This window comes from Seriola aureovittata, chromosome 14 (assembly GCF_021018895.1).
Source record: "Seriola aureovittata isolate HTS-2021-v1 ecotype China chromosome 14, ASM2101889v1, whole genome shotgun sequence".
Classification (NCBI taxonomy): domain Eukaryota; kingdom Metazoa; phylum Chordata; class Actinopteri; order Carangiformes; family Carangidae; genus Seriola; species Seriola aureovittata.
The window spans coordinates 6,389,809-6,415,280 of record NC_079377.1 but is presented as its reverse complement, the minus strand read 5'-3'; the positions used below and the strand labels follow the sequence as shown (position 1 = coordinate 6,415,280).

Here is a 25,472-nt window from a genome sequence, read left to right as displayed (position 1 = left end):
TTACAGCAGACATGACAGGACATTTACAGTGAGACAACATGCTCGCATATTTGGCAGCTGGTGTTGGAGAGGAAGCGACAGCACTGCTGAACAACAGTGCAGAGCTGAAAGTTATAATATTAAAGAAGAAGAGTTTTCTGTTCTCTCTCTGCATCACAGATGAATATAAAAAGTTTTTTTTTTTTTTTGCCATTGAATCCTTAATGAATGACCATCTCATGAATGCCATCACTTATTGGATAGTAAAGTAGCTGAAACTAATGAAGTCAAATGAAACAGACCTGCAGTATTTTGTCTCCCTGATTTATATCAGTGCAGACAGGCTAAATAACACAAACAACTTTTTGTATGATGCGATAGTTAGTTGGGACTTAAAAGGAGGACAATAGCTGGTCTGGTTCTGACTGTGGTTGTACAAGTTTTTTTTAATGCATCATTTGGCCTGACCTGGTAATATTGTCATCATTACTATGAGGTAAAAGTAACTCAGGCTTATTCAGCCATTATGTAATGAGGTACATGTCTGAAAGGGGAGTATGACTGAAAAACAAGAACATGAATGAAACCTCCTTGTTCTACTTCTATGATATTCCTATGTTTTCTGACCGATCCTGATGAAGCAAACTTTACTGATTCTCCACAAAGGTTAGACTGAACATTCAAATGACCTAAAACTACTATCAGATGTAGGTCTGATTACACCTGTTTCACAATAACAGAGGATGCACAATGAGGCAGCCTCAGTCTGACACAGATTAGTAAGATAGCTGCTGCAGAGATACTGTGCATTCCTATTTTATCTTCAAAACACATCTCAGTCGAGTAGCCAGAGAACACACTGTACACACACTTCTTCAGCAAAAAGCCTGCAGACAGAAGTCATTACTGCAGACATGTGACTTCATTTCACACTAACCACCAAATCATTAAAATCTCATTCCCCACAATGCTTGAGTTAAAGAAGGTGAACGCAGCGAAAACATCATCTCTGTTTGTGTGATTTCACTGGAGAGTGAAATAACAGCTTTATTTATTTATTAAGTAAAAGTTAGAGCTGCAAATCGAATGTTGAGTAACTCTCCTGTTTCTATGTATTTTGTACATTTCTACTCAAATGAGTGACATGTGACTATTTTCAAAGTCTCATTCATGCATCATAAACTAACAAACCCAGCTTTAATGGATGAGTGAGTATTGTGCTAAAATAGGACAAGGTCTGTTTAATGAGTGTCCTTCAGCTCTGTCAGGTTGTTCACGTCCATTCAGCTGCGTTATCCACTGTAAATGAATAAACCGGGGGGAAAGGACACATGAATGGCTCATTCTGTGTGCGTTTGTTGGCTTTACAGTAAGCAAAGTAGGTTACTCCAGGCGAGCGGGCTGATAATGGTTCACTGAGAACGACCTGGAAAATGTGGGCACGTCAGCAGAGTTTGTGAGTCCACTGCTGCACTTCAAAAGAGAGTTCAACACTACTTCAGAATGGAGGGTAAAACAGGCAGAAGGACAATTCAATATTTATTAATTCATGGAAAGTTTGCATCATTTAAAGAAATAGTCCAGCATTTTGGGAAATATGCTTTCTAGTGGAAAGTTAGGTGAGAAGTTCGATACTACTCTCACACCTGTATGGTAAATGTGGTGTTACTGCTAGCAGCCTGTTAGCTTAGCTTGGCACAAAGACAGGAAACTAAACAGCTAGCCTGGCTCTGTCAGAAGGTATTTAAATCCACCTACCAGCATTTCTTAAGATAGTTAACACTTTGGGCTCCGTTTCAACAGTCCAAAGCACATGGTCTAAAGCACGAGTGCATTTGGGACATGTCAACATCCACTTCTGCTAATTTAAAGAAGAAAAAACAGTATCTTGTCTCTTAGTTATTCATGGGGCGTTACTTTTGCTTTTATAATTGCGCTGAGTTGATTACATATTGTGACTGACCAGTGAGCCCACCATGCTCTCACAGCGCACCCTGTTCATCCCGAGGAGGCAAGGAAGGATGAGCAAATCAATGCGCTGCTCAAAGAACAATACATTAATGTTAATATATTTTCTGATCTTCTGTATTATGAAATTGACTTATCGAAATATCTGAAGGCTTGCGTGCTAAGCTATGCTAACCAACTGCTGTCTGTAGCTTCATATTTAGCATACAGACATGTGAGCGATATAAATTTAACTGTCAGAGAGTGATAGCGGGGAACCTAATACCGGACATTTGATATTGGTTCATCTTTTTATTGAACGTACTGAAAGGATCACTGTGCGGTTCTGTTTCTCTTGCCTTTTCTCTCCCCAGTCAGATTTCTAATCACTGCCTTCTCATACACTGTCGTCCGATCCAAATCCCTCTGTGCTCTATATATAAAGTGATCCCTCTGTTCCTGCCCTGAGTCTGTCACAGTGCTGGAGGTCCAGCGAGGGTGAGTGGAGTTTGATTTCAGACCCAATTAGACTGGAGGTATTTGGGTGGTGGTGGTGATGCTGGTGGGGGGTGGAGGGGGTGTGGGGGTGTTAAATTAGATTTGCTCTTCCTGTCCAGGACAATGGCTCCACTGTGGTTCACAGCTTTGGGAAGAAGAAGCTTCAGTAACCTGATGTGAATCTGAACAAATTTCTCTCCCACGTGCATTTAGCAGGTTTATCTGTATTATAACTGGTCTAAAATATAAGAACACATCTGACAGAGTGTCTTGTTTCACTACTAAAATGAAACAAGACATTTGCACAGTGTTCACACACTTTATTAAAGGCAAGTTCTGTCCTACTCTTGTGTAATGATGAAAGATGATCTGTTATTTAATGTTTTACCAGTGACACCAAATAATCAAAAACCCACTGAATGCTCAATAAACTGATTTCAGAGCTCTCGCCAACATTTTTAAAGGAATAATTCAACATTTTTGGGAGAACGCTTATTTACCGTCTTGCTGATCATTAGATGAGAAGATTGAAAACACTGGACGAAGCCAGGCTTGCAGCGGAAAGAAAGCTACAAGGCAAAATCCCAAAATATCAAACTTCTTTTAATTGGTAATAAGATAAAGTGGGTACATATACCATACAGTCAATATGTCTACATCTATACTGTCCAGCAACATATACAATGTAATCACCAACAAAACAGTGAGTTTAAATATTCAAATGACATTTTAGATTTAAATTTTTTCTTTCTAAAAGGGTTGTTGTTTTGCATTTTGTCCTTTTGTGTGTTTGTTTGAGTCTGTGTGTGTCGCAGAACTCGTCTCTGTTCTCACATCTACGGCTGTCCTCCATATCAAAGGGCCAGGAGTAGTTGCCTGCATCTAAAGCAGCTCACACCTCAGATACTTGACTCCACAACGGCAGGTCATAAAACACACGCACACAAACACACACAACCCCCCCCCCCACCCCAGCAGACTGGCTGGCTTGCTTGCACACACATTCACAGTGACCTGCACGCATACATACGCACAAACACACTGTAATGTTGTTTTTCCCACCAGCACAGCATTGCTCTGTATATCTGTGGTGTGGAACAGCATACTGTATGACTCCATTTCTATCTCCTTGGCACTCTGACACCGGGGGGGGGGGGTAACCCTGCTGACCACAGATATTATGCAGGTCACCGAGCCACAGGCATCCCAACACCAGGTGTCTGCAATAGTGGGCAAGAACTCACACACTCAAAGTTCCTGACATCTCTAAATCACATAAAATTTGAAATCCATATCTAAATTCAGCCATAGTGAAGAAACAAAATAAGTAGCAGCCCGGCTCCCTACACAGTTCAAAAACACACCTAACAGCAACTTGATCCTCTTCTCTGACTCAGATGGAAAGTGAGTAAGTGCATTTCCCAAAATGCTGAACAAAAGAGGAGGAAGAGGAGCAGATTATCTCTTGTTTGTGGCCTTTCAGTGTGAATAGACTATAGGTGTTACTAATCCAATCAATAGCTGCAGTCTCAGGGTTGTGGCATTGTGAACGCTGCCACATTGCCACTGGGTCACTTGAACACAACGGAGTCATCGTTAACGTTCTTAGTAAGAGGTGTGCTTTTCCTGTTATGACAAGTCAACATGTCTGCCGTGAATGTATCCATCGCAGTGTGGAGGTGGACTGAAGGCCCGGTCACTGTGTCACCAAACCTCTAGACCCAAACATTTGGAAGATGCTCAGACTCATTTTGCTAAGCCGGTATGACCAGTAAGACCTGCTGCATATTCATACAAACATACACGCATTAAACACAGATTAAAGTGGACTCACAAATACAAACACACAAACATCCAGTCCAAGACACATTTAACACACTGACACACACTCACACACTTAGAAAAACTCTCCTGGAGACAGCAGTGACTGCTTTCTTGAAGACAGGATGACTTCATTAAATTTAGCAAAAAATGTCTTCCAGGCTCTCTGTTGTGTATTTAAGTTTAGAACATCACTTGAGTTTGAGCTTTAAAAGTAGAAAGATGACATATTTTTCCAATTGAAGGTTTTGGTTTGATTTTTTTTTTTATAGTCAGTGGAATTTGATTTCTCTTGGGTTTTTCTGTTGTTTTTCATTTACATGAGGAACTCAACTTTTCTGGCCAAGTCACTCATTCATTTGATACAAGATCACCAATTTACCGCCTCATTTCTTCTTTCTGTGTTGTGCGCACATTCCTGCAGTGTGTACGACATGTGTTAAAATAAACCAAGAATTCAGTGCAATTTTCATGGTCGTTTTGGAGGCGAGAGTAGGTTTTGAGTGGCTTGGCTAAGAGAGTGAAAGGTCACACAAAAGAAATGAGACAAACACTCAAGCTCGTTTCCCACAGTGGAGACGTGTGTCCAGGAGGAAATGTAGGACGGTTTACGGTAAGTAACATACTCTCTGCCTCCCACACACACGTACACACACACACACACAGAAAAACTGGAATCTCCAAATGAGAAGTGAATATCGAGGGACAAAGGAGGGTAGCACACTCTTTTTTACACACACACACACACACACACACACACACACACACACACACACACACATACATACATAGACACACACAAAGACACCCAGTCTGTAATTATGCCTATTGTGTTCTCTTCCTGTTGTAGAGAAAACCTCTCCATCTTAGTCATGTTGTTGAGCTCCTATCTGATTTGCAGCTGACAGCTTATCTGAACCTGACTGGCTGTATGTACATAAACACATATAGAACACATTCACCCACACCCACACCCACACCCACACCCACACACACACACCCACCCACACCCCCGCCCCCCTACACACACACTCTTTTGGATAAAATCCTGGTATGAAAACATTTAAGGAATATTAAATGCACTTCCTGGGCCTTCACATCACGAAACACCTTCTGCCATTAAAGGAAAAGTTTGGATTTTTTGTCTCTTGGACAGTTACTACAATAAAAATGTGCCCCCCTGCCCCCTCCCCAGTTTCTGGGACTTTTGAGGAGATGCTTTGCCTTCTTGTGTTATGTTTTGAGATACCATCAGTGGTGACAGACACAATAAGGGTGGTTCCTGGAGTAAAGCTGGGAAAATAGAGGAAGTGAGTGTTTTGATGACAGGAAGTTGCACCATGGCTGTTTGTGAGGGACACTTGAGAGATGTCAGCTGTCAGTCCTATGTGTGTGTGATGGGGAGAATTGCGAGGGCCCTTCCACGTGAATAAACCTGTCATTGGCACGTGTGTGTGTGTGTGTGTGTGTGTGTACACCTGGGGTATTTGTGAGCAAATTCACTCGGTAGGGCCGGGCAAAATATAATTATTCAGAAAACCGACCTCAGACATTCCAGAGACAATGACACGGAACCACACACACACACACTTTTCACTCCCTCACTGCCAAACTACAATTAGCGCCCTTCGTTCCAGGAATGCTCCACCACCCATAGCATGAAATGATGTCATCAACCGGTTTTAACATCAGTGTGTGTTTGTGGTGTTTTTTTATGTTAGGGTGCGTCTGTTTATACATATTAGTGTGTGTGGATATATCAGTGGGTATGCATTAACACTGCTGTCTTACACTGCTTTGGTATGTGTTCATGTCTGAGTGAGTGCGCATGAAAATCCCAAGTGAGCAAACATGTACAACATGTGTGTTACCATGAGTTAACCAGGTATGCTATATTCGTTAGTCTGCAAGGGCATAGTTATTTGTTATTGTGTGTGTGTGTGTGTGTGTATGTGTGTGTGTAGCCTTACTGAGCAGAGGTGCTGGTACATTAGAGATGAAGTCAGAGGCTGAATTTCGGACTTCGTGGTCTTCATCCTGCAGCAACGTGAACAGACTCCCCCATAGAGAAACTGTAGTATACAGACCTGAGACAGAGACAGAAACACACACACACACACACACACACACACACACACACACACACACACACACACACACAACACACACACACACACACACACACACACACACACACACACACACACACACACACACACACACACACACACACACACAAGATTCTTTAGTCAGAATGGTCTGACTTGAGTCCTGTGTTTCCGATGCACAAAACTGTTCAGAAAATGATTTTCACTTTATCTTTAACAACACAAATTTAACGTGAACATGTTTCTGTTCACATCAAAGTATCTTAACCGCGCCAGAGGTAAATACTTTTTTACCATAACTGAGACTAACCTAGTGGTAGATCAGGGCTGGTCAGCACGGTGTCAGCACAGTTGACCAACACGTTGGCGGCCATCAGCTTCATCTCCACTGGCTGCTCCTCGCTGCAGCATGAGCTCACCAGTGCTCCCCACTGAGCTAAGCCAGACATTGCACTTGCACCCTAGAAATTAATATCACAACATATTTTTATATTGATGTATCACAATATAGCAGATTTACACAAAATCATATATAAAAGAATGATATTGCAGTTTAACGCAATGATCTGTGTTCCACTGTTATTCATCGCATCAGATTAAACTCTTTATATGTGTAAAACAAAAACCTCCATAAACCATTTAGTCAGTTTTTATTAATCCTTATGACCACTACACGACCGCTAAGATGGTTGTTAGACTTTGATGTTTACTTGAAGGTTTTTATTTCACCAGTTAAACTGATCTTTGAAATAGAAAACCTATAATCAACAGTGATAATAGAGATGCAAACCTACACATGGATCAACAAGTAAGAGGCTGCCCTGAAAGAAATGTCACACCTCCAGACCAGTAACAAACCAGTCACAAAAAGAGCCCAGTTTACTGAAATAACATTATTATTAAAAACTTCAACTGCATGTTTTTCATTATTTTCTATACGGATAAAAAAAATGCTAATTTTGCCAAAACTACAAGAATTTCTCTGTCAAAAATCAGTCAGTCAATCTGTCTTACATGTCTCTTTTCTTTCTGAATAAATCTTGCTCACATGAATGTTCTTCACCTTGTTAGTATTTCGTTAATATCTTGTTTCTTTGTCAGATTCATTGACCTCTTTCATAGCAAACATTTTGACTTGTCACAGCAGGAGAAGCACAGGTGGAACTAATAACAGTGGTAACAGCTCTGTTTCAGAAATCATTGCAATTCAATGTAATTAGCTGCGTTATTAGTGGCACCTGTGTTTTAAAGTCAAAGTGCGTGTACTGTGAAAAAGGTCTGTTCCCTTGACTGTCTTTTTTTGATTTGCCTGTGCCAGGAAAACACTCCCCTGAAATGTTTTAAACGTTACAGGTTAATCAGTCTTTACCTGTGGGTCAGAGCTCACCAGCTGAACCACCAGCTGAGAGGCCAGGGTCAGGGTGGCACAGTGGAGCTCCACACTGAAACACAAAATCAAACACCTTCAGCATCCAAATGTTCATCCTTGGTACAGACTGTAAATCCCTTTCAGGCAAAGTAGGGATTTGTATAAACATGACTATTTTCATCTTAAGGGATCTCAGCTTCACTCTTCATCCAATACACTGGAGATTCACAGAAATTATGAGTAAATATTGTTTTGCTAGTTGGGTGAAACCGTCCTTTAAGTTGCCACATCAGTGCAGTGAGAAGGTCTGATGGTGTGAATGTGCTCCTCAGGTCATTATGCACACATTACAATCCAGTGTGGTCAACCACACACACACACACACACACACACGCACACGCACACGCACACACACACGCACACACTCAACTGTATTGACTTACAATCCACAAAAGAAGTGTGCTGGTACTCACCACTACATTATGGATCACAATAGCCTCAGTGCCATTCAATCACATGGCAGACAAGGGCAGCCAGCAACCCAATCTCATCGCTCCCTGGCTCTAATCATAACCCTGGGGCGACTCCAAAGGGAAAGTGGATCCCCGGGTCCAGAGATTGTGGCCAGGAAAAGGCTTTACAGGGCTAAAAGCCTTTGTAATCCAATCCTTATTCAAGCCTGTATTCTCTTGTTGGGGTGAGAAAAGTACAGCAGTGGCTTGTCAAGGAAGGTGTGTGTGCCTGTCAATTCATGTCAGAGGGCTTACAGTGTGTACGCACACACAAACACTGGAACAGTATGTGCCAAATCAGTTTGAGGTAAGAGGGGCCCTATGACTCATGGACCTGTAAGCTCTCACTAAAGTAATGGCTCGACCCTGATACTTGAGAATAATGTAATGGAGGAATCATGTTCTGATGACGGCCTTTGAGAGCAGAAATATCAGCTTTCATCCACACACACCTCTCTGTGTACTTACTTTTAAAAACTACCTGGTGGACAGTTCTGGTTCAGTAAATACTGCGATGACACATCAGCCACTACATAAACACCCATAAAGAAAGGTGCGAGTGCACGTCAGGTACCCAGGTGCGGTGTTAAGGTGCAGCCAGTGAACCTGCATGTCCCTCCTCCATGGACTCTGGCTCTGAATGAAGGCCTGACAGCCAGCCTGCCCCAGCAGCGTGAGGGCTCTTTCACAAGCAGAGGGAGCCAGAAAAAATAAGTGGGAAATAAAGGAGGAGGGGGAGTATGTGGTTGCATCTTGCCCTGTAGAACATTCATGTCTCTTCCATCCATCACAGATAAAAGCTGCTCTGGGATTGCTTAGGGATTGTTTTGACAGCAGGCTTTCAGGACGGTTTGGAGTAACACATTTGCCTCCCTTTTCCTGCAGTTACCTTGAAATGAATTAAAGTTACAACAGGTACTGACATGATCCTTCAGCTCAGAGCTGAAGTGTTGAGCTGAAGTTGGTGTAGAAGTTTCCAGAACAAAACCACATGCATTAACATAATTGCAAAAATGTCTAGCATTAGAATACATTTGTTATTTTTAGCCATGTTAGTGGTGTGGCTCTGGGGATGACGATGTCTGGTCCAGACTGAAAATCTCAACAACCAGAGGATTGATTGCCATGACATCTGGTACAGACATTCATGTCGTCTCTCCCCAAGGATGAATTGTAATAACGTTGATCTCTTCACTTCTCATCCAGCTTCTCATCTGGTCAATACGATTTTTTCTACTTTGTCCAATAATTTGGCTTGTGACATGTTCCTACAAAACTATTGATATTCCCATCAGCCTCGGCTGCACTTTGTGTTTAATACATATTAGCAAATTGTTAGCATGCGGCTATGGTGAACTAAAATATTGTCATTGTGAGCCTCTTACCATGGCAACATCAGCATTTAACTCAAGGCTATGTCTAAGTGCAGCCTTACTGAGATGCTAGCATGGCTGTAGACGCTGGGTAAAGGAATGAATGACTTATGAGGTATCCTGATAGATGTCTGAAAATCGAAAGTATTTTAAATACCACATTTTTCAAAATAAAGTTCACTGCAAAACACTTTACACAGCTTTACAATAGCTTTTGGCAGAGCTGGAAATTATGATTTAAACTATGAAAAATCAATCAGACTGAGCATCGGTTTAATGGTTGTAGAACACTTTTTGTGATGATTTGATACAAAAATCCTGAAGTATTATTTGCATGATTACTTGAGGCCTAATCTACTGTACTGATACGACTTCAGGCAACATACAACTTCATCTTTTGACCCAAAGGAAACAAAGAATTACACTGAGATAACTCCAGGATGATGTCAAATAAGATTTGTACATGATGTGTATATGTGTGTGTTCTCTGACCTGTGAACAGAGTTCTGAGCCAGAGTGAGGAGGTGCAGAAGGACCTCCTCCTGGGACAACATCTTAGCACCATCCCTCCATAGGAGTTCACCACTGGAGCTCATCACGCACAGCACCTGAAGGACCTGAGAGGAGAGGATACAACACACTGATATAGTCACTCCTGTTCACCTCCATCTCTCTCTCACACACACACACACGGCTACTGGTGGGGGAAGTTGCTCAGGGCCATCCATCAACACAGCTTTGGTGTCCTCTCTGCAGTACGCCTGGCAAGTTGCCCCGAGGGTATTTTTACCACACCGGTCAGATCCTCCCTACGCACACCCTAACCACGGGTACACAGCTGCCTCGCTTTCTCTCTCTCAAACACACACACACACACACACACACACACACACACACACACACACACACACACACACACACACACACACACACACACACACACACACACACACTTATATGCATGTATATGGATGCAGATGAGAACACAAATGCACAAGAAGAAGCGTGTGGTTGAAGGGATATTAAAATTTCCATCAGCGGGTCCTTGTCCTGCTTCACTCAGGTTTAACCTCCTACACTTGATTTTCTTTGTCAGTAACCCCTCGCTGCTTCCCCGTCCTCTCCATCCTTCCCATGCTGTTTTCTTTCCCCGGTCACTCCTCTAGAGAGGGAGGCAGCTGATTGAGTCAGAAAAGGAAAAGACTTGTTTTCCACCATGTGAGACCCCCGTTAAAAACACACATCCAGCCGAGAACACATGTTGACATTCCTCCTGCATATCTCAATGATTATTATTTCTTTCAAGGCACCAGCCTGTTATTTGAGCTTTAAAATAAAGCTTGCTTTACAGGATCTGTGTGTGGGTGGAGACCAGGGCGAGCGGGTGTATGCAGTGTCTGTGTGTAAACATCTGTGTGCGTGTGACTGTATATTTGTGTATGTGAGCAGTAAAAAGACAAGGTAGCAAGGTAGAGCTCCTTAGCTAATGTGTTTGTTGTTCTGACTTCCCCTGACTGGTCTGATAGTTCAGTCGATCCAAAATGAATCCTCATGAGGTTTAAGAAACAACGGAACATTGGACTTAAACCGACACGTTTTTATAAGTCATATTTAGAGAATGTTAAAGTTGCCCTCATTTTTTAAATTTTGCAACGGATCATTAAAGTCTGTGTAATGTAAAAAGGGATTTTTATAGTGACAAACCCACAGAGAATTATCTATGAACTCTGCAGCGCTCTTTCAGCTCTTTGTTTTGGTTGTTGCCGACAAACATAACTGTCAACAAACTCATTTCCAGCTGTGGCAGCACATTGGCCTTACATTTGTCAGCTGGGCAGAAACAAGACTTGATGAAAGCTGTTGTTGTTCTGTGTCTGCTGATGTGTAAATAGACCACTGTTCGCTAGAAAATGTAACAACTTAATAATGTGATATCATGTGAATGTTCCGCTGCCCCCAAGTGGCCAATAAAATCCATTAATGCAGCTTTAAGCAAATGCACCAGCTGCAGAGCGTGTGGTTAATAATTCTGACAATAGTGCATAGTGTACACTCAGTGCTAATTTTGGCAATTTTTCATACTGTTGGAAATGTTCAAATGCATCCACAAAATATCTGCAGTCCATTGGCTCTTTTCAAACTTTTCAACTCCAAGGAGAGTGAATCAATCATTGGGCCACTAAGGCCGAGCCAGTGTCATTCATTTTCATTTCTCTCTCTTTACTGCAAAACTGAAATTCTTTTTTTCTTTCTATTTTACAGAGTTGAGAGAATTATATCAGTTAAATTCCCACCTATTGCCCACGTTTTTCCCCATTTGTCCACCCGTCTGTCTGCCAGGCATTTAACTGCTAGCTCCAGGGCAGCTGGTCTCACCATCTCTGCTGCTTCTGACTTTTAAAACCTGCTTTAATGAGCTGGTGTCCTGCAACACACTCGACTGCCCTCATACTCAAATATACACAGACACAGGATAACATGCCAACTCAGGAGTAGACGTGTACAGACTTTCATGGCTGTAACATGCAAATAAACAGTGACACCCACCCTGCATGAACAGACGCACACTAATGTTAACACATGCAAAGGTTACACTCTACCTAGCTTGCATTACAGTGCTGTCGAACACTTATTCTTTCTTTCCTTTTCACCTTGACAGCCTCAAGGTGCTGCTGCTTTTCACTGGTGTCTGCCCATGTCAAAGCATGGAAGAGATTTTGATCAAGAAGAAAGGCTGCTGGATGAAATTTCACCACACGACAAAAGCATAAGGAATCCCCAAACTGCCTAAAGTAAAATCTTTTTCACTGTCACTCTATAGACTCAAAATACCGTCCCGCAATCTCTTCTACTGGCCTCCTGCTTTCTCTTTTGGCTTAAAAATGATGCATGTGAATCGAATCATGGCAAACTACACTGACAAGAGCTGACTCACAAAACAAAATCATGACTATTTGTATTTCTTTCAGCAGAACATAAACTCGAACCTTTGAAGAAACGGAAATTAATTTTGGAATTTGTCTAAACAGACTTTAAATTTGTTAAGCTTTGATAACACGGGTCCGCCTCATTGCCCACATATGTTGTCTTAAGGATTAGCTAGCGGTCAATTTTAGCTCAATATCATGTAGGGCTGCATCATATGCAACAAAAAAAAAAAAATCATGCGATTATTTTGGTAGATATTGCAACTGCGATTTTAGTTGGAATGGTCGTTTTGTAGGATTTCATTTTCACTGAAACATTAAAAAAATGGTGATGTGATTTTTGTTTGGTCTTGTACCAAACAAACATGTTCCTTTCCATCTGCAGAATATGATTTGTAAGCCGGGGCGTCTCTGTAGCACCACATCACAGCAATGCACAACAATGTGACACATTTGACCTTTATCAAAAAAAATCGCAGCTCCTGTGATTTGGATATTGCACTTGGGCATATAGCGCTTTCAATTATATTTCGCTTAACTGTACAACCCTAATATCATGTGTATAGCCACTAAGTGCATCTTTTAAGTTTCAAAAAGAGTCAGATGGAAACATTAAAAAGTAATTCAGATACAGTGTTTTAAAGCAACACATGGAGCTAACATTTGCTTAAATAATTAGCTAGCTGTCGCCGATTAAAACTGCCAGTTGTCAATTCAGGCGGCAAGATCTACAGCCATCAGCTAGAAATGAGAATCTCTCTTTTGAAATTGAGAATCTATTGTTGAAAAAATTGCTTAAAATTTCAAGTGGTAAAACCTCCCGCCGCCACCACATCACTGTCACCTGCATCTTGCCTGCAAATGGAAAAGCTTGACAGTGGCCAACGGTAGCAGAAACCCACACACGGTCACCATTTAATATCAAACATCTTGTGTCAATGATAAGAGCATTGAATATCTGTCAAAACAAATATTAAATATCATAACCTAAACTCTAAATATACTATAAAAAGCCTTGGATGGCACATTTTAGAATTAAGTGGCCACTCAGGCTACCATCTTTCTTCTCAGTGTCCTGTGTGAGTCATCTAATACACATCTGAATACGGACTGAAGATGACAGGTTAGTTTCCTTCAGACTTTCTGAAGTACCATCATGCACAGGACAGCAGACCAACACTATGTCCTTAGCCTACTGCTGCTCCTGCTCCTCTCCCAGAATGCTTCAGTAGAGTCCAGGGCGAGCTATGGCAACCGGCCCGTATTGGGTTGGCGTGTCCTTGGCGGAGGGGAGGCTCCACTTAACGGGGCCGACACTTTAAACATTAACGGCTGGCCTGTAAAGCAGCGCCTGGTGAACAGGCATAAAAAAAGAAAAAGTCTGCTACAGCGCACACACACACACACACACACACACGCACACACGCACACACGCACACACGCACACACGCGCACACACACACACACACACACACACACACCACACACACACACACACACACACACACACACACACACACACACACACACACAGTCCCAGCAGTGGTGACTGGAGTCGGCTCTGGAGGAGTGTTAACGACAGGAGTAACAGAGCAGGACAGAGCAGGTCTGCTGGCTGCCTGGCCGTGCTTTATGAACACACTGAAATACGACCTTCTGTCCCCAAACAGGAAATAGGCTGCATTTTCCCCTCCAAAACTCGTTAGAGTGGAAGCCTACCAAACCTCTCATGAGTGTGTGGAAGTGAGAGAGAGAGTGAGAGACTCAGCTCACTGCCAGTGTGCTTGGCGTGTCCCCTGCAGCCGATTAGCCTCTCACGCAAGCCTCCGCAAGATGGATTTGGACATTTAATCAATTTACAGCAAATGTCCCTGTGGTCCAGTGAAAATGTGATGAATAGGAAAAACATATTTTTGTGAAGTGTTCTTCTTCATGTGATGCTGAGATTATGGCCTGTCACAGACTTACTTACATCGATAAACAGGAGCTTATGCACACACACACACTTGCACCTATAAAACAACCAGACACATATACAGGCTCTCAGACAAACACACAACAAACAAATGCACATCCCATAATGTTTTTGTGTGTGTGTGTGTGTGTGTGTGTGTGTGTGTATGTGTGTGTGTGTGGTCCCACCTTGGCCAGACTCTGGGGGTGTGTCTCGTGAAGAGCCAGGCTGGTCAGGTGAGACAGGGTGGTCTCATCCAGCCACTGAGGTCTTCTCTTCGTTCCCTCCTCCTCCTCCTCCTCCTCCTGCTCCTCCTGCAGTGTCCTCAGGACCCCCTCCAGCGCCAGCTCCCTCACCTCGTACTGCGGGCACTGCAGCAGACACCCCAAGAGCTGGGTCGTCAGCTGAGGGCCCCTCCAGAGCTCTGGTATCTCCACACTGGCGCTTAGGCTCATCCGCGCCAGGCTGAGCAGGTACTGGGTGCTGCCAGGCCCAAGGGTGTTGGAGGAAGAGTCGGAGATAACCAGGTCTGATGCCATCAGGACGGACAGAGTCTTCTGACGGAGCTCGCCGACTTCTGAATCTGAAAAACACACCTTCGTGTTAGCTGTAAGCTAGTTTGAGATTGTTACGCAGACACAAAAGTTTGAAACTAACTCAAAGAATCTGAATTTAGTTCCCACTGTAAAAATCTCTTGGTTTATGTTGATTCTCTCGTTTGCCTTAATGTGATGTGATTTTTCATGTTGGCAGGTTGTTGGAAGTTTCCATGTTGCAAACACACGGCTCATATCTGAATTCAATGCCATCACATTCATGTAGAAGCTACAGCAGAACAAGGTTTGACAGCGATAACATGCATTTTGGCCTACTTTATAAGAAAACCATATTAATCTGTAACTTAATAAGCAAGAAAATTCTTATCTGAAATTCTAATAAATTCATTATTAGAAACCAAGAAATGCTATGAATGGGCAGCTGTTCATTCATTATGTTTCAAGGTCAGATCAGTCTATGAAAATATCTTTTCATTCATTTTTCCCCTTGTGCTGCAGTGCAAAAGAGTAACAACACATTAGAAAAAAACTATTTTCAACATTTCTAATTTTTTTTTCAGTTTTCAGGTCTTTCTTAGACAGATGACAGAAAAAACAATACAGGAAATGAGGGGAGAGAGATGCAGAATCAGGGATGTTCATAGCCACAAAGGCATCCTATCATTTCTAGATGTTCAGCTTTTAATCATGCCAGCTGGTTACAAAACTTTACAAGCAACACATGTTAAATAAGTAAGAGTCACTGACTAACATCTTGTCACTTAACTGTCTGTTTATAGGAGGCACAGTTCTATATAGTTCTATATTCCATCCACAAAACATTGACATTGTTGAGAAAATGTATTAAAATGTTGATAACATGAGTAAGAAGCAGAGTGGAACTCTCCTCACACTCATGATGATCATGAATTAAACTGCACAGAAAACCAGTCATTCAGCTGCTGAATACGTTTTCAAATCCATGGCTGTTGCAGCGTGTGAGGAGGCTGAGAACACTCCCTCACGTCGCTCACCGCTCTCATGCACCAGGTGCCAGATACAGTTTGAGCAGTGCAGCTCTCTCCACAATGGTTGTGTCACGTTCGAATGAAGCCATTATTGGAGCATTTAACGTGTGTAACAGAGAGTTGTGTTTGAATTGGAAAAAGAAAAATGACTTTGACAGATAGATGAGGCTGGCAATGTCACATGTATCCTGCTGATGCTGAAGTATCCCAGTTTCCAGTGTTTATGGATAAAGTCTCAGCATATCTTGACTCTATTATACCTAGCCATGTATATTCAAAATAATAAGGATGTTTGTTTATTGAGCTATTTCCAGTGGTTCAGTTTCTCTCAACCTCTCTACAAGCTACACACACACACACACACACACAACACACACACACACACACACACACACACACACACACACACACACAAACAAACACAAACATTCAGTCCTTTGTGAAGCGAACAGATGCAGACAACAGACCAGACTGAAGAAGCCAGTGTCCTCTGTTCCTTTCTATTTTGACTTTTATAGGAAAGGCTGTGTCAGTGTCTGTTTGGAAATGCCCATGGCTGTGCCAACCCAGCCACCTGTGAACATACACCCTTGGGGAGTGATAGACACAAATAAACACACACACACACACACACACACACACACACACACACACACACACACACACACACACACACCCTCTGAAATTTAAGTATAATCCGGAGGCAGGGCAACTATAGAGTAACCCAATGCCATTCTAAAGCTGTGCTCCTCCCTACAGTATTGCTCCAAGACTTCGCACAGACCCTGCTTTGACAGCCAACTCAATTAGTTTAACACACATGCATGCATAAACGTACACACACACACACACACACACACGCACACACTCACACACACTCACTCACAGACAAAGCTTATGAAACCCAGTGCAACTCAATCTGGCCCTGCAGCGCCAGTCAAAATGTGGCCTGACAAAAGAGCGGGAAATGCTGCATTCCTCCAGAGATGGGCTGGGTTACCGTGGAGATGGGCCAGGTTACTATGGAACATGATCCTCAAAGGGGGGTCCTGGGCCAAATAAGCATAGCCTAATGGTTATAATAGGGGGTAGGGGCACAGTAATGACACCAATGATGAAGGGAGGAGAGAGAGGAGGATGACTGAAGGAGAATGGGAGCGTGTCAAAGAGAAAACGGCTGTTTGTCATGGTGGAACAGAGAGAAAGATGGAGTGTGTGTGTGAGAGAGAGAGAAATGGCTGTAGAAACAGCATGCTGCCATTACCTAGTCACAGACTGATGCATTCAACTGTAATGCTATGGTCCTGCTTCATACCTGACTCTAACAAAGATACAAATACAAAAGAAACATACACACACACACACACACACACACACACACACACACACACACACACACACACACACACAGCAAACAGGAAAGGGAAGCAAATCAAGAAGCAAGGAGGCCCCAAAAATACTTTCAACCGAGTCCAAATGCACTCATTAGAGAAAGAAAAGGAAAGATGGAGAGAATGAAAAAACGAGAGAAAGAAAGAAAAGGCAAAGTCGATAACTGGAAAAAGGAAAGAAAAAGTCCAGACGAGGAAAGAAAGGATTAGAAAGGAGTAAGAAAGAAAGAGGAAAACATCATTAGTCAGGATGCAAAGCTGTTTTTTTTCTGATGGTCTTTATTAAAGTAGAGTGTGCGGAGGAGGGAAGCAAATGAAAGGCGTTCCTGTGAGGGCCGTTTCAGTGTGATTTCTCATGTCTGATCATAAACAGCTATTGTTCTCCCACAGCTGTGTTTTTTTAAATCTGTGTCTAGCACACTTGTGTCTCTTTATGTTGCTCATGTGTAAACCTGTGCCTGGACTGAGTCCGGACTCCAGAGAGCTGTGGTTACCATTCAATATTTCAGGATACCCAGCAGAACTGATTGTTTGTTAATAAATGTTGGTGCAGGCGTCAATGGAGAGCGTTAGTGCACGTTCGCGTACTGAGATGGTTTAGAGACAAACAGCCAAACACAGGTTTAAGGGTGAAAATTGAAATCTTGCTTGTACTTTTGAATTTTTAGTCATGTGAGCGGCAGGACTCTAAGGACAGCAACAGCTGTGATTTGTTATTTAGAACCATCACCTACAGAAAAAATTTAATTTGATCAATACTTTGGTTTGGGGCTATGACAAGGATTTTCTTTATTCATTATCGATTTATCTGCTGTTATTAATTAATTAATCCACTCATCATTTGGTCCATAAATAGTGAATAATGTATATTTTACGTTCCCAAAGACCAGGTGACATCTTGAAATGACCTGTTTTACCAACAGTCCAGAACCCAAACATATTCAATGTGATATCACATCAGACAAAGAAAAACCCAGGTTGGGTCCAAATGACAAGTGAAAAGTTAGAACTAGGTCATATTTGAAATTTTGGCTTGAAAAATTAGCAAAACGATGAATCGATTTTAAAAATAGCTGCTGATTAATTCAATCAAATAATCAATTACTTCACAAATCATTTCAGCTCTACTTCTCTCCTTGGGTTTATGACCAAATACGTGCAATTCACATGAGATTCCCATTATCCTCAGCTGCATTTTGTTTAGTGCTAATTAACAAATGCTAGCATGCTATCAAGCTAAACTGAGTTGTTGAGAATGGTAACCATTAGAAACATAAACACCTCCTAACATCGGTTATCAAGGTCAGTGGTTCTGTTGATTTCCACTGTGGAATTATAATGTTTTACTACATGAAACCTGAAACTTGAAAGAACCAACATTAACCCGGTGTTATTAGCATTCCTGTGTAGACACCCAAAACGAAACTCCACTCTGCACTGAAGCTATAATAACAACCCAAAAAGTGCACAGCTCCTACAGCGCGCAGACAAATCTGAACTTTGAATATTCCCCATAAAAGCTTAAGAAAACTAGATTCATGTCATCTGCTGCTCACATGTCTCGATGAGACTTTGTCTAACCTTTGTGAAGGTTTGTGTGTGAGCAGGAGAGAGGAACACAAGTGCTATATGTGTGATGGCCTGTTTTACAGTACAGGTCAAATATTTAAACTAAAAGTTACCACAACATGTGGTTTAAATAAACCCGGGCCGACCTTACAGTTGGTGGTTTAGGGGAAGACAGGGACTGAATCGGGTTTGGATGGAGGATGAAGGACAGTACGCTGGTCCAGAGAACATTTTGTGATCCAAACTAAACTGTCAAGTGAAAACACCAGTCCAGTCCAACACCACCACACATTTTAACAACATGATGAAGGTGTATCTGCATGCTTGGGGGTTTATGAAGTAAATGAGTTTGCACTGATGCACCGCAGAAACTGAAAGAAAGTGTGTTGGATGGGGACTTGTGTGTAGGTGTGTATGTCAGTGAGCTTTCTGGTTCTCCATCAGCCCTGTCCACAGCCCGCTGGCAGTAAAGACGCTTTGCTGTGTCAAGCTAGAACCTTGGCGAGACACTCGCACGTGCTCTCACACGCAAGCACACAGCTGGATTTCACATCAACTTCCACCGTCATTACCCAAACTGTGAAAAACAAACCCCAGACGCTACATGTGCATGTGTATGTGTATTTGTGTGTGTGTGTGTGTGTGTCTGTGTGGGTCTGCCAGTGTGAGAGAGCTGACCTCCCTCTCATGCTGATGGAGCTTTACAATTTGCTGGGGTCCCTCCCTCTAATTACCCTAAAAGCTCTGTCCCCGCACATATATACGTGTGTGTATGTGTGTGTGTGTGCGTGTGTGTGTGGGGGCGGGGGGTTGCTTGATATCCTTAAAGTGTCTCAGTGACATAAATAACAGCCAGTTACGACAATTTTGTCTACCAGCTGCAGTAGCTTTGAGTTTTTTAGTTTTACTACTTCACCGACAAAATTACTGTTAAATAAAAAAAGAAAATTGTGACACAGGCGGTGTTACCCACAGACGGGAAGAAAAATGAATGAGACACATTTTTAGTAAATATCCTCAGATAGCGGATTTATTGTGCCAAAATATGAATACTACTGGCAGCGTTGTGAAAGAGTTCAATACCACATTTTATGACTTTTCAATGTTTTTCGTCTGATTTGTTTTAAAAGGCATTTAGACTCCTCTAGGGCACCAGTTCCCAAACATTTTGGCTTGTGACTTATGTACAAACCAAAGAAATGCTTTGTTACGACCCCTGATCGCAGATTGCCTTCGTCTATGAGCTGTGAAGCTTCCTGTTTTCATCGGAATTGTTTCTGATGAGGTGAGACTATCCAGTGTTCCACAGGAAAAAGCTAAAGTCTGAGAAGTCAATTTTTAGGCCTTTTAGGACTTGATGTGTCTTGATCCCGATCCACGCTGTAGAGGGTGTGATGTGTAGAGTGAAGTATGATGTCGTGTTTCAGAGGAGGAAGGGGAGGAGGGATACAGAGCTCTTCTCTTGACATTGGATTGCAGCGGTTGGTGCATATTTATGACAAAAAAAAGCTTGTTTCAAAGTTTATGAGTGCATCCAAATACGGAACCACGGGGTTTACCGAGCTGTCACACATGAACACTAATCACATGTGCTGAAGTTAGTTACTGGAAGTCTAATTATGCTTACACACTTTTTTGTGTGCTCAAACAGATTCAACTTACAGCACAGGATTTTTTACATTTGCATCGTATGTACACTGCAAACATTATTCAGTCTTCCTCTGCATACTGACTGGATCCTGTCGTAGCTCAACTACACTGTGAGAAACACAACTAAATCCTCAGTCTTCATTCCATATAAAAACCTACTAGCAAAAACATGGCTCCAGAGTGCTACCAGTGGCCAAAATCTTAACAGAGCTGTATTTTTGTACAGAACTAAGACAGCTAATTACAGCAAGTGAGGTGAGCCCAGTCCTGGAAACATGAGTGCACGCTGAATTGTTTTTTAACCTACAGATATCTAGGTTTCCAACTGAACCGCCCCAAATTCCCCTTGGCTTGGCAGGAGGTGCGCTTAGCCCCGGCTGGTTTACACTGATAAAGCTTTTAAGTCTTATGTTAAGATAGGCCTGAAAAAACCCTCACCTATGCTGTAATATATGTAATGAAGTCAAATCTGGGATAGACTATAGAGTGCAACTGTGAGGATAACAACATTTTTAATCATTCAGCCAGACTGACAGCATGAAATTTACGATTTAAAAAACTATTTTTCAGAAGACAACTGAAGATTTACCAGGAAATGAACTGAGACTGATTCCAGATTCTTAGACAGAGGAACACTCATTTACCATCTTCATCTACTACCATGCTAATGGAAACACATGAAATCAAAGCAAATTCACTGATACTTTTAACATCTTTGTCTGATTTTTTTCCCTCAATTTGTGTCAGTCTCTTTTCCTACTTTCTTCTCATTTTACTGGCAGAGAAACAGAAGACTGGCGGAGGTAGAGATGAAGCAATGAACAGTGGGGGCTTTTTTTATGAGTCCGCCTGGATCAAAGGGTCTGGGCAGAGAAATGTGCACGCACGCACGCACGCACGCACGCACGCACGCACGCACGCACGCACGCACGCACACACACACACACACACACACACACACACACACACACACACACACACACACACACACACACACACACAGACCTGTGTTCAGAGGCGAGAGGAATTGGCTGGTAAATGCAAAGTTCCCATTTAATGCGGGGTGCCAGTTAAAAGGGGAAAAGAGAAGTAATACTGAAAAAGCCAATTGTTCACCTTTAGCCCTGGTGCCAGGTACTCATGAGGCCTGCTGCTTTCATATGAACTTGCCCAACCTGTGGCTTTTTAACTCAACATCTGATTTGTCTGAAAAGTGCAATTACACAACAGGAAAAGAGGGATTGGAAATGACGGGTGGAAGAAAGGAGAAACAGAAAGACAGACCCACTGAGGGCTCAAACCCCACCAGAGAAAGGGTGAGAAAATGCAGCCAAAGACAGACTTATGATAATAATAGAGAGGCATTAGAGGTGTGTAAGCTAAAGAGTGCTTATTTAGTTATGTAAGGAGCAGAGCCAAGTTGGGCCAGGCCGGGTCCTCAATCTACAGGCTTGTTTTGAGAAATCCCCGGTATTTCCACTGTCAAGGCGAACATGTGTTCAGCACATGGCCGACCGAAAACATAAGTGCCTCCCCCCCCCCCTCCGTACAGCACTCCTCCATAAACTGGGTCATAGGCACAATCCCACCATCTGTCAGAGATCGCTCGCCTTCGGTTTCACATTCCTCCACTGTGGAGACCCCCGACAATCTGTGCACATGTGCACACAACCACACCACGTACACAGACACAAACCCACACAGACACACACACACACACCACCAGGGGGGTTTCTCTGAACTACCCGAGACATGAAGCTGATGTCTGTCAACAATCCGTCTAAATAGAGAGCGCAGCGGACAGCCTCGCCGGCAAACGTTGTGAGGTTGCCTGTTCAGATGTTCAAGTATTCAAAATGAAATTCACATATGGAGGGAAAACAGTTCAGCTGCTCACTGACATTATAACCTCCCCAGCAACTGGCTGACATCAGCAAAAGACCCTCGAAATCAAGATCAGGAACTTTTTTTCTTTCAAAAACATTTTTAAAACCAAATTATAGACCATTATCATTCAAATATTTCACACTCAACACCAGAATTGAATATTGAAAAAAACTTCTAAATTCAGTGAAATAAATTATTATAGTAAAGTATTGATTTCATTTATTAAAACATTTTTCGGGGAATTATGTACAGTGTGGTCCAAAAGTCTGAGACCTCTTTCTCATTCACTTGAATTGTTCATATATAACTTTTAATCAGGTTTTAATCAGGTTTTAATCAGGTTAACTCATTGAGATTAAGATCTCTTTTGCAAGAGCCACCTGAGTACAGCAGAGTGAAAGACAAGTAAAACATAGCCACACAACCAAAGTAAAAACAGCATCAGAGACAATCACAAAAAAGTATTACATCCAATGGGATCTCTTTGATCTGCCTAAAACTTTTTACCTTCCTCACTATAAGAAAACGATAAGGTGCTGATGTCATCAGTGTCATGAGTTTAGAGTAGGGAACTATTGTGACTGTTGTAACTTGAGCGACATGTCTAGAAGCCAATCAGAACAACTATAAAATGTGTAAGTTGTGAGTAAGGTGGAGCAAAAGGCAGTGTAACGGGTAAAAACACGTTCCTAATTGGAAAGTGAACAGTCATGTGATACGAACAGCGCATTCAGCCATATTTTATGTACAGTATGGAAGAGCAATGGAGAAGTGGATTATCCTGCAGGAGCGGTTCATAAGTGTCTTGACCGTGAAAACTTGTCACTATCAAATTCTCTGACTAATTGTGACTGCTGTGAATCTGAAGCCTACGTCCTCCATAAAGAGAAACTGGAGAAGAGTTGCATTTGTGTCCTGCTCCATGTAGTTTGGCAGTTCTTCATTAAAACGTGAAAGAAACACAGAACCACACAGTAACCACTCACCTTCCAGAAGACTGACCTTCGGCCCACAGAGGCACACCAACACATCCAGAAAGGCTCCTCTGGTCACCACACAGCTATTCTGCCTAAAAAGAGAGGAAAACAAACAAAGAGTTTTTCTTTAAACTATTCCATTCAACAAATGAACCTTAGATAATTAGTTCTGCTGTCTTGCACAGAAAACTGAAGAAAATCTGCTAAACGTCAGAAAATTGATCTTTTTAGACTCTGGACTTGAATGAGTTTGAGTTTGAAAACACAAACTTTGTGTTTAAAAGAATTTTATAATGAAGGCTTTCATTAAGGAAATGTTGCTTAACGTCTTATCAGAGGTAAAGGGAGGCAACACTGCAGCCCCCAGTCATTGATTATCTATTTTCCATTAAGATCACAGATAGAGATTATCTTCACAAACAGACTCATGTCTCACCACAAACTACTGAATTAGGTCACTGGACATGTGTAAATCAATGAATTTACTGGTTGTGCGAAGCTTATGATTTGGTGTAATTCAATGTGATCTTTGGGCTGACGTTATTTTTTCCTTATCCTGATCATACCTCTTGCTCTGGCTTTGAACTGGCAGATATTAATGATTCCAGTGCGTATGATGGTAAAATGAGGGTTTTATGAGGGTGAAACTCTGAACCTAAACAGAAGTTAGATACATTTATTTTGACTCAAAATACACTTACTAGGGTTTTTCTGAGGCTTCTTTTGTTTATATACTCGCTCCAGAATGTATTAAGACTCCTACACTTGCACTAATCTTGCTGTAGAATTAATAATCTAATAATATTTCCATTTTTGTTAATATACACTCAATAATCCATAACAACAAAGTGAAAACGTGTTTTAGAAATTCTTGCAAATTCATTGACAACCCTACCATGAAGTCCAAGAAATGCTCTGTAGGCCTCTGCAATAAAACTGTGGTGAGACAAAGATCAGGATAAGGATATAAAACCATTTCTGAAGCGTTGAGTGTTTCCAGGAGAGCAGTGGCCTCAATCATTTTCAAATGCAAGAAGTTTGGAACCATCAGGACTCTTCCTACTGAGTAACCGCGCAAGAAGTGCTTTGGTCAGGGAGGTGACCAATGGTCACTCTAACAGAGCTTCAGCAGTCCTCTGCAGTCAAGGGAGAACCTGCCGAAAGGATGACCATCAATCAGGCCTTTATGGCAAAGTTGCTTGATGGAAGCCACTTTGAGTTAATAACAGTTCACTTGGAGTTTGCCAAATGGTATTTAAAGGACTCAGAGGACTGAGAGTATAAAGGAAAAAATTCTCTGGTCTGCTGAGACAAAAACTGGACTCTCTGGACACAACTCCAAACACTTCATCTGGTAAGCACCAGACACTGCTCATCACCTGGCTAACACTATCCCTAGGGTGAAGGTAGTGGAGGCATCATGCTACGAGAGGGGTTCTAAGTGGCAGGGACAGGGAGACTGGCCCAGTCAAAGCCCATACTTAAATCCCATAGAACATCTGTAGAGAACTGAAGATGGCAGTTCAGACACTTCACAACCAGTCTGACGAAGTCTGAGAGGATCTGTCAGGAAGAATGGAATAAACTGCCGAAATATAGGTGTGTAAAGCTCGTAAAGACTTCCGCAAGATGAATGGAAACTCTGATTGCTGCCAGAGGGGTTTGACAAAGCAGTATATTAAGGGTCTGAATAGTTAATGAGTTAATGATTTTTAATAATTTAAAATTTGATATTAAAATTTCCAAACACATATTTTCACTTTGTCAATGTTGGTTTTTGAGTGTAGATTATTGGGCAAAAATGGCAATTTTATCCAGTTAAAATTAAATCTATAAAAACAAGAAAAAGGTACTTAAAGTGTAGTGGTCTGAATATTTTCTGCAGCCAGTGTATCTCTTATATACACGGTCATAAATCACATTTCTTGACATGATATCCAATACTT

At 42.0% G+C, this 25,472-nt stretch overlaps 1 protein-coding gene across 2 annotated transcripts in view; it reads right to left on the bottom strand.

Moving 5' to 3' along the window:
* The window catches only part of thada (THADA armadillo repeat containing), a 91,802-nt gene that overhangs the window by 7,211 nt on the left and 59,119 nt on the right, over nt 1-25,472 (bottom strand). For both annotated transcript variants that reach the window (XM_056394671.1, XM_056394672.1), the window contains exons 31-36: nt 23,536-23,618; nt 14,677-15,071; nt 10,100-10,224; nt 7,723-7,795; nt 6,664-6,814; nt 6,216-6,332 (exon numbers count right to left, since the gene is read on the bottom strand). In XM_056394671.1, the coding sequence (XP_056250646.1) occupies nt 6,216-6,332; nt 6,664-6,814; nt 7,723-7,795; nt 10,100-10,224; nt 14,677-15,071; nt 23,536-23,618 (944 nt within the window). The remainder of the gene's footprint in view (nt 1-6,215; nt 6,333-6,663; nt 6,815-7,722; nt 7,796-10,099; nt 10,225-14,676; nt 15,072-23,535; nt 23,619-25,472) is intronic.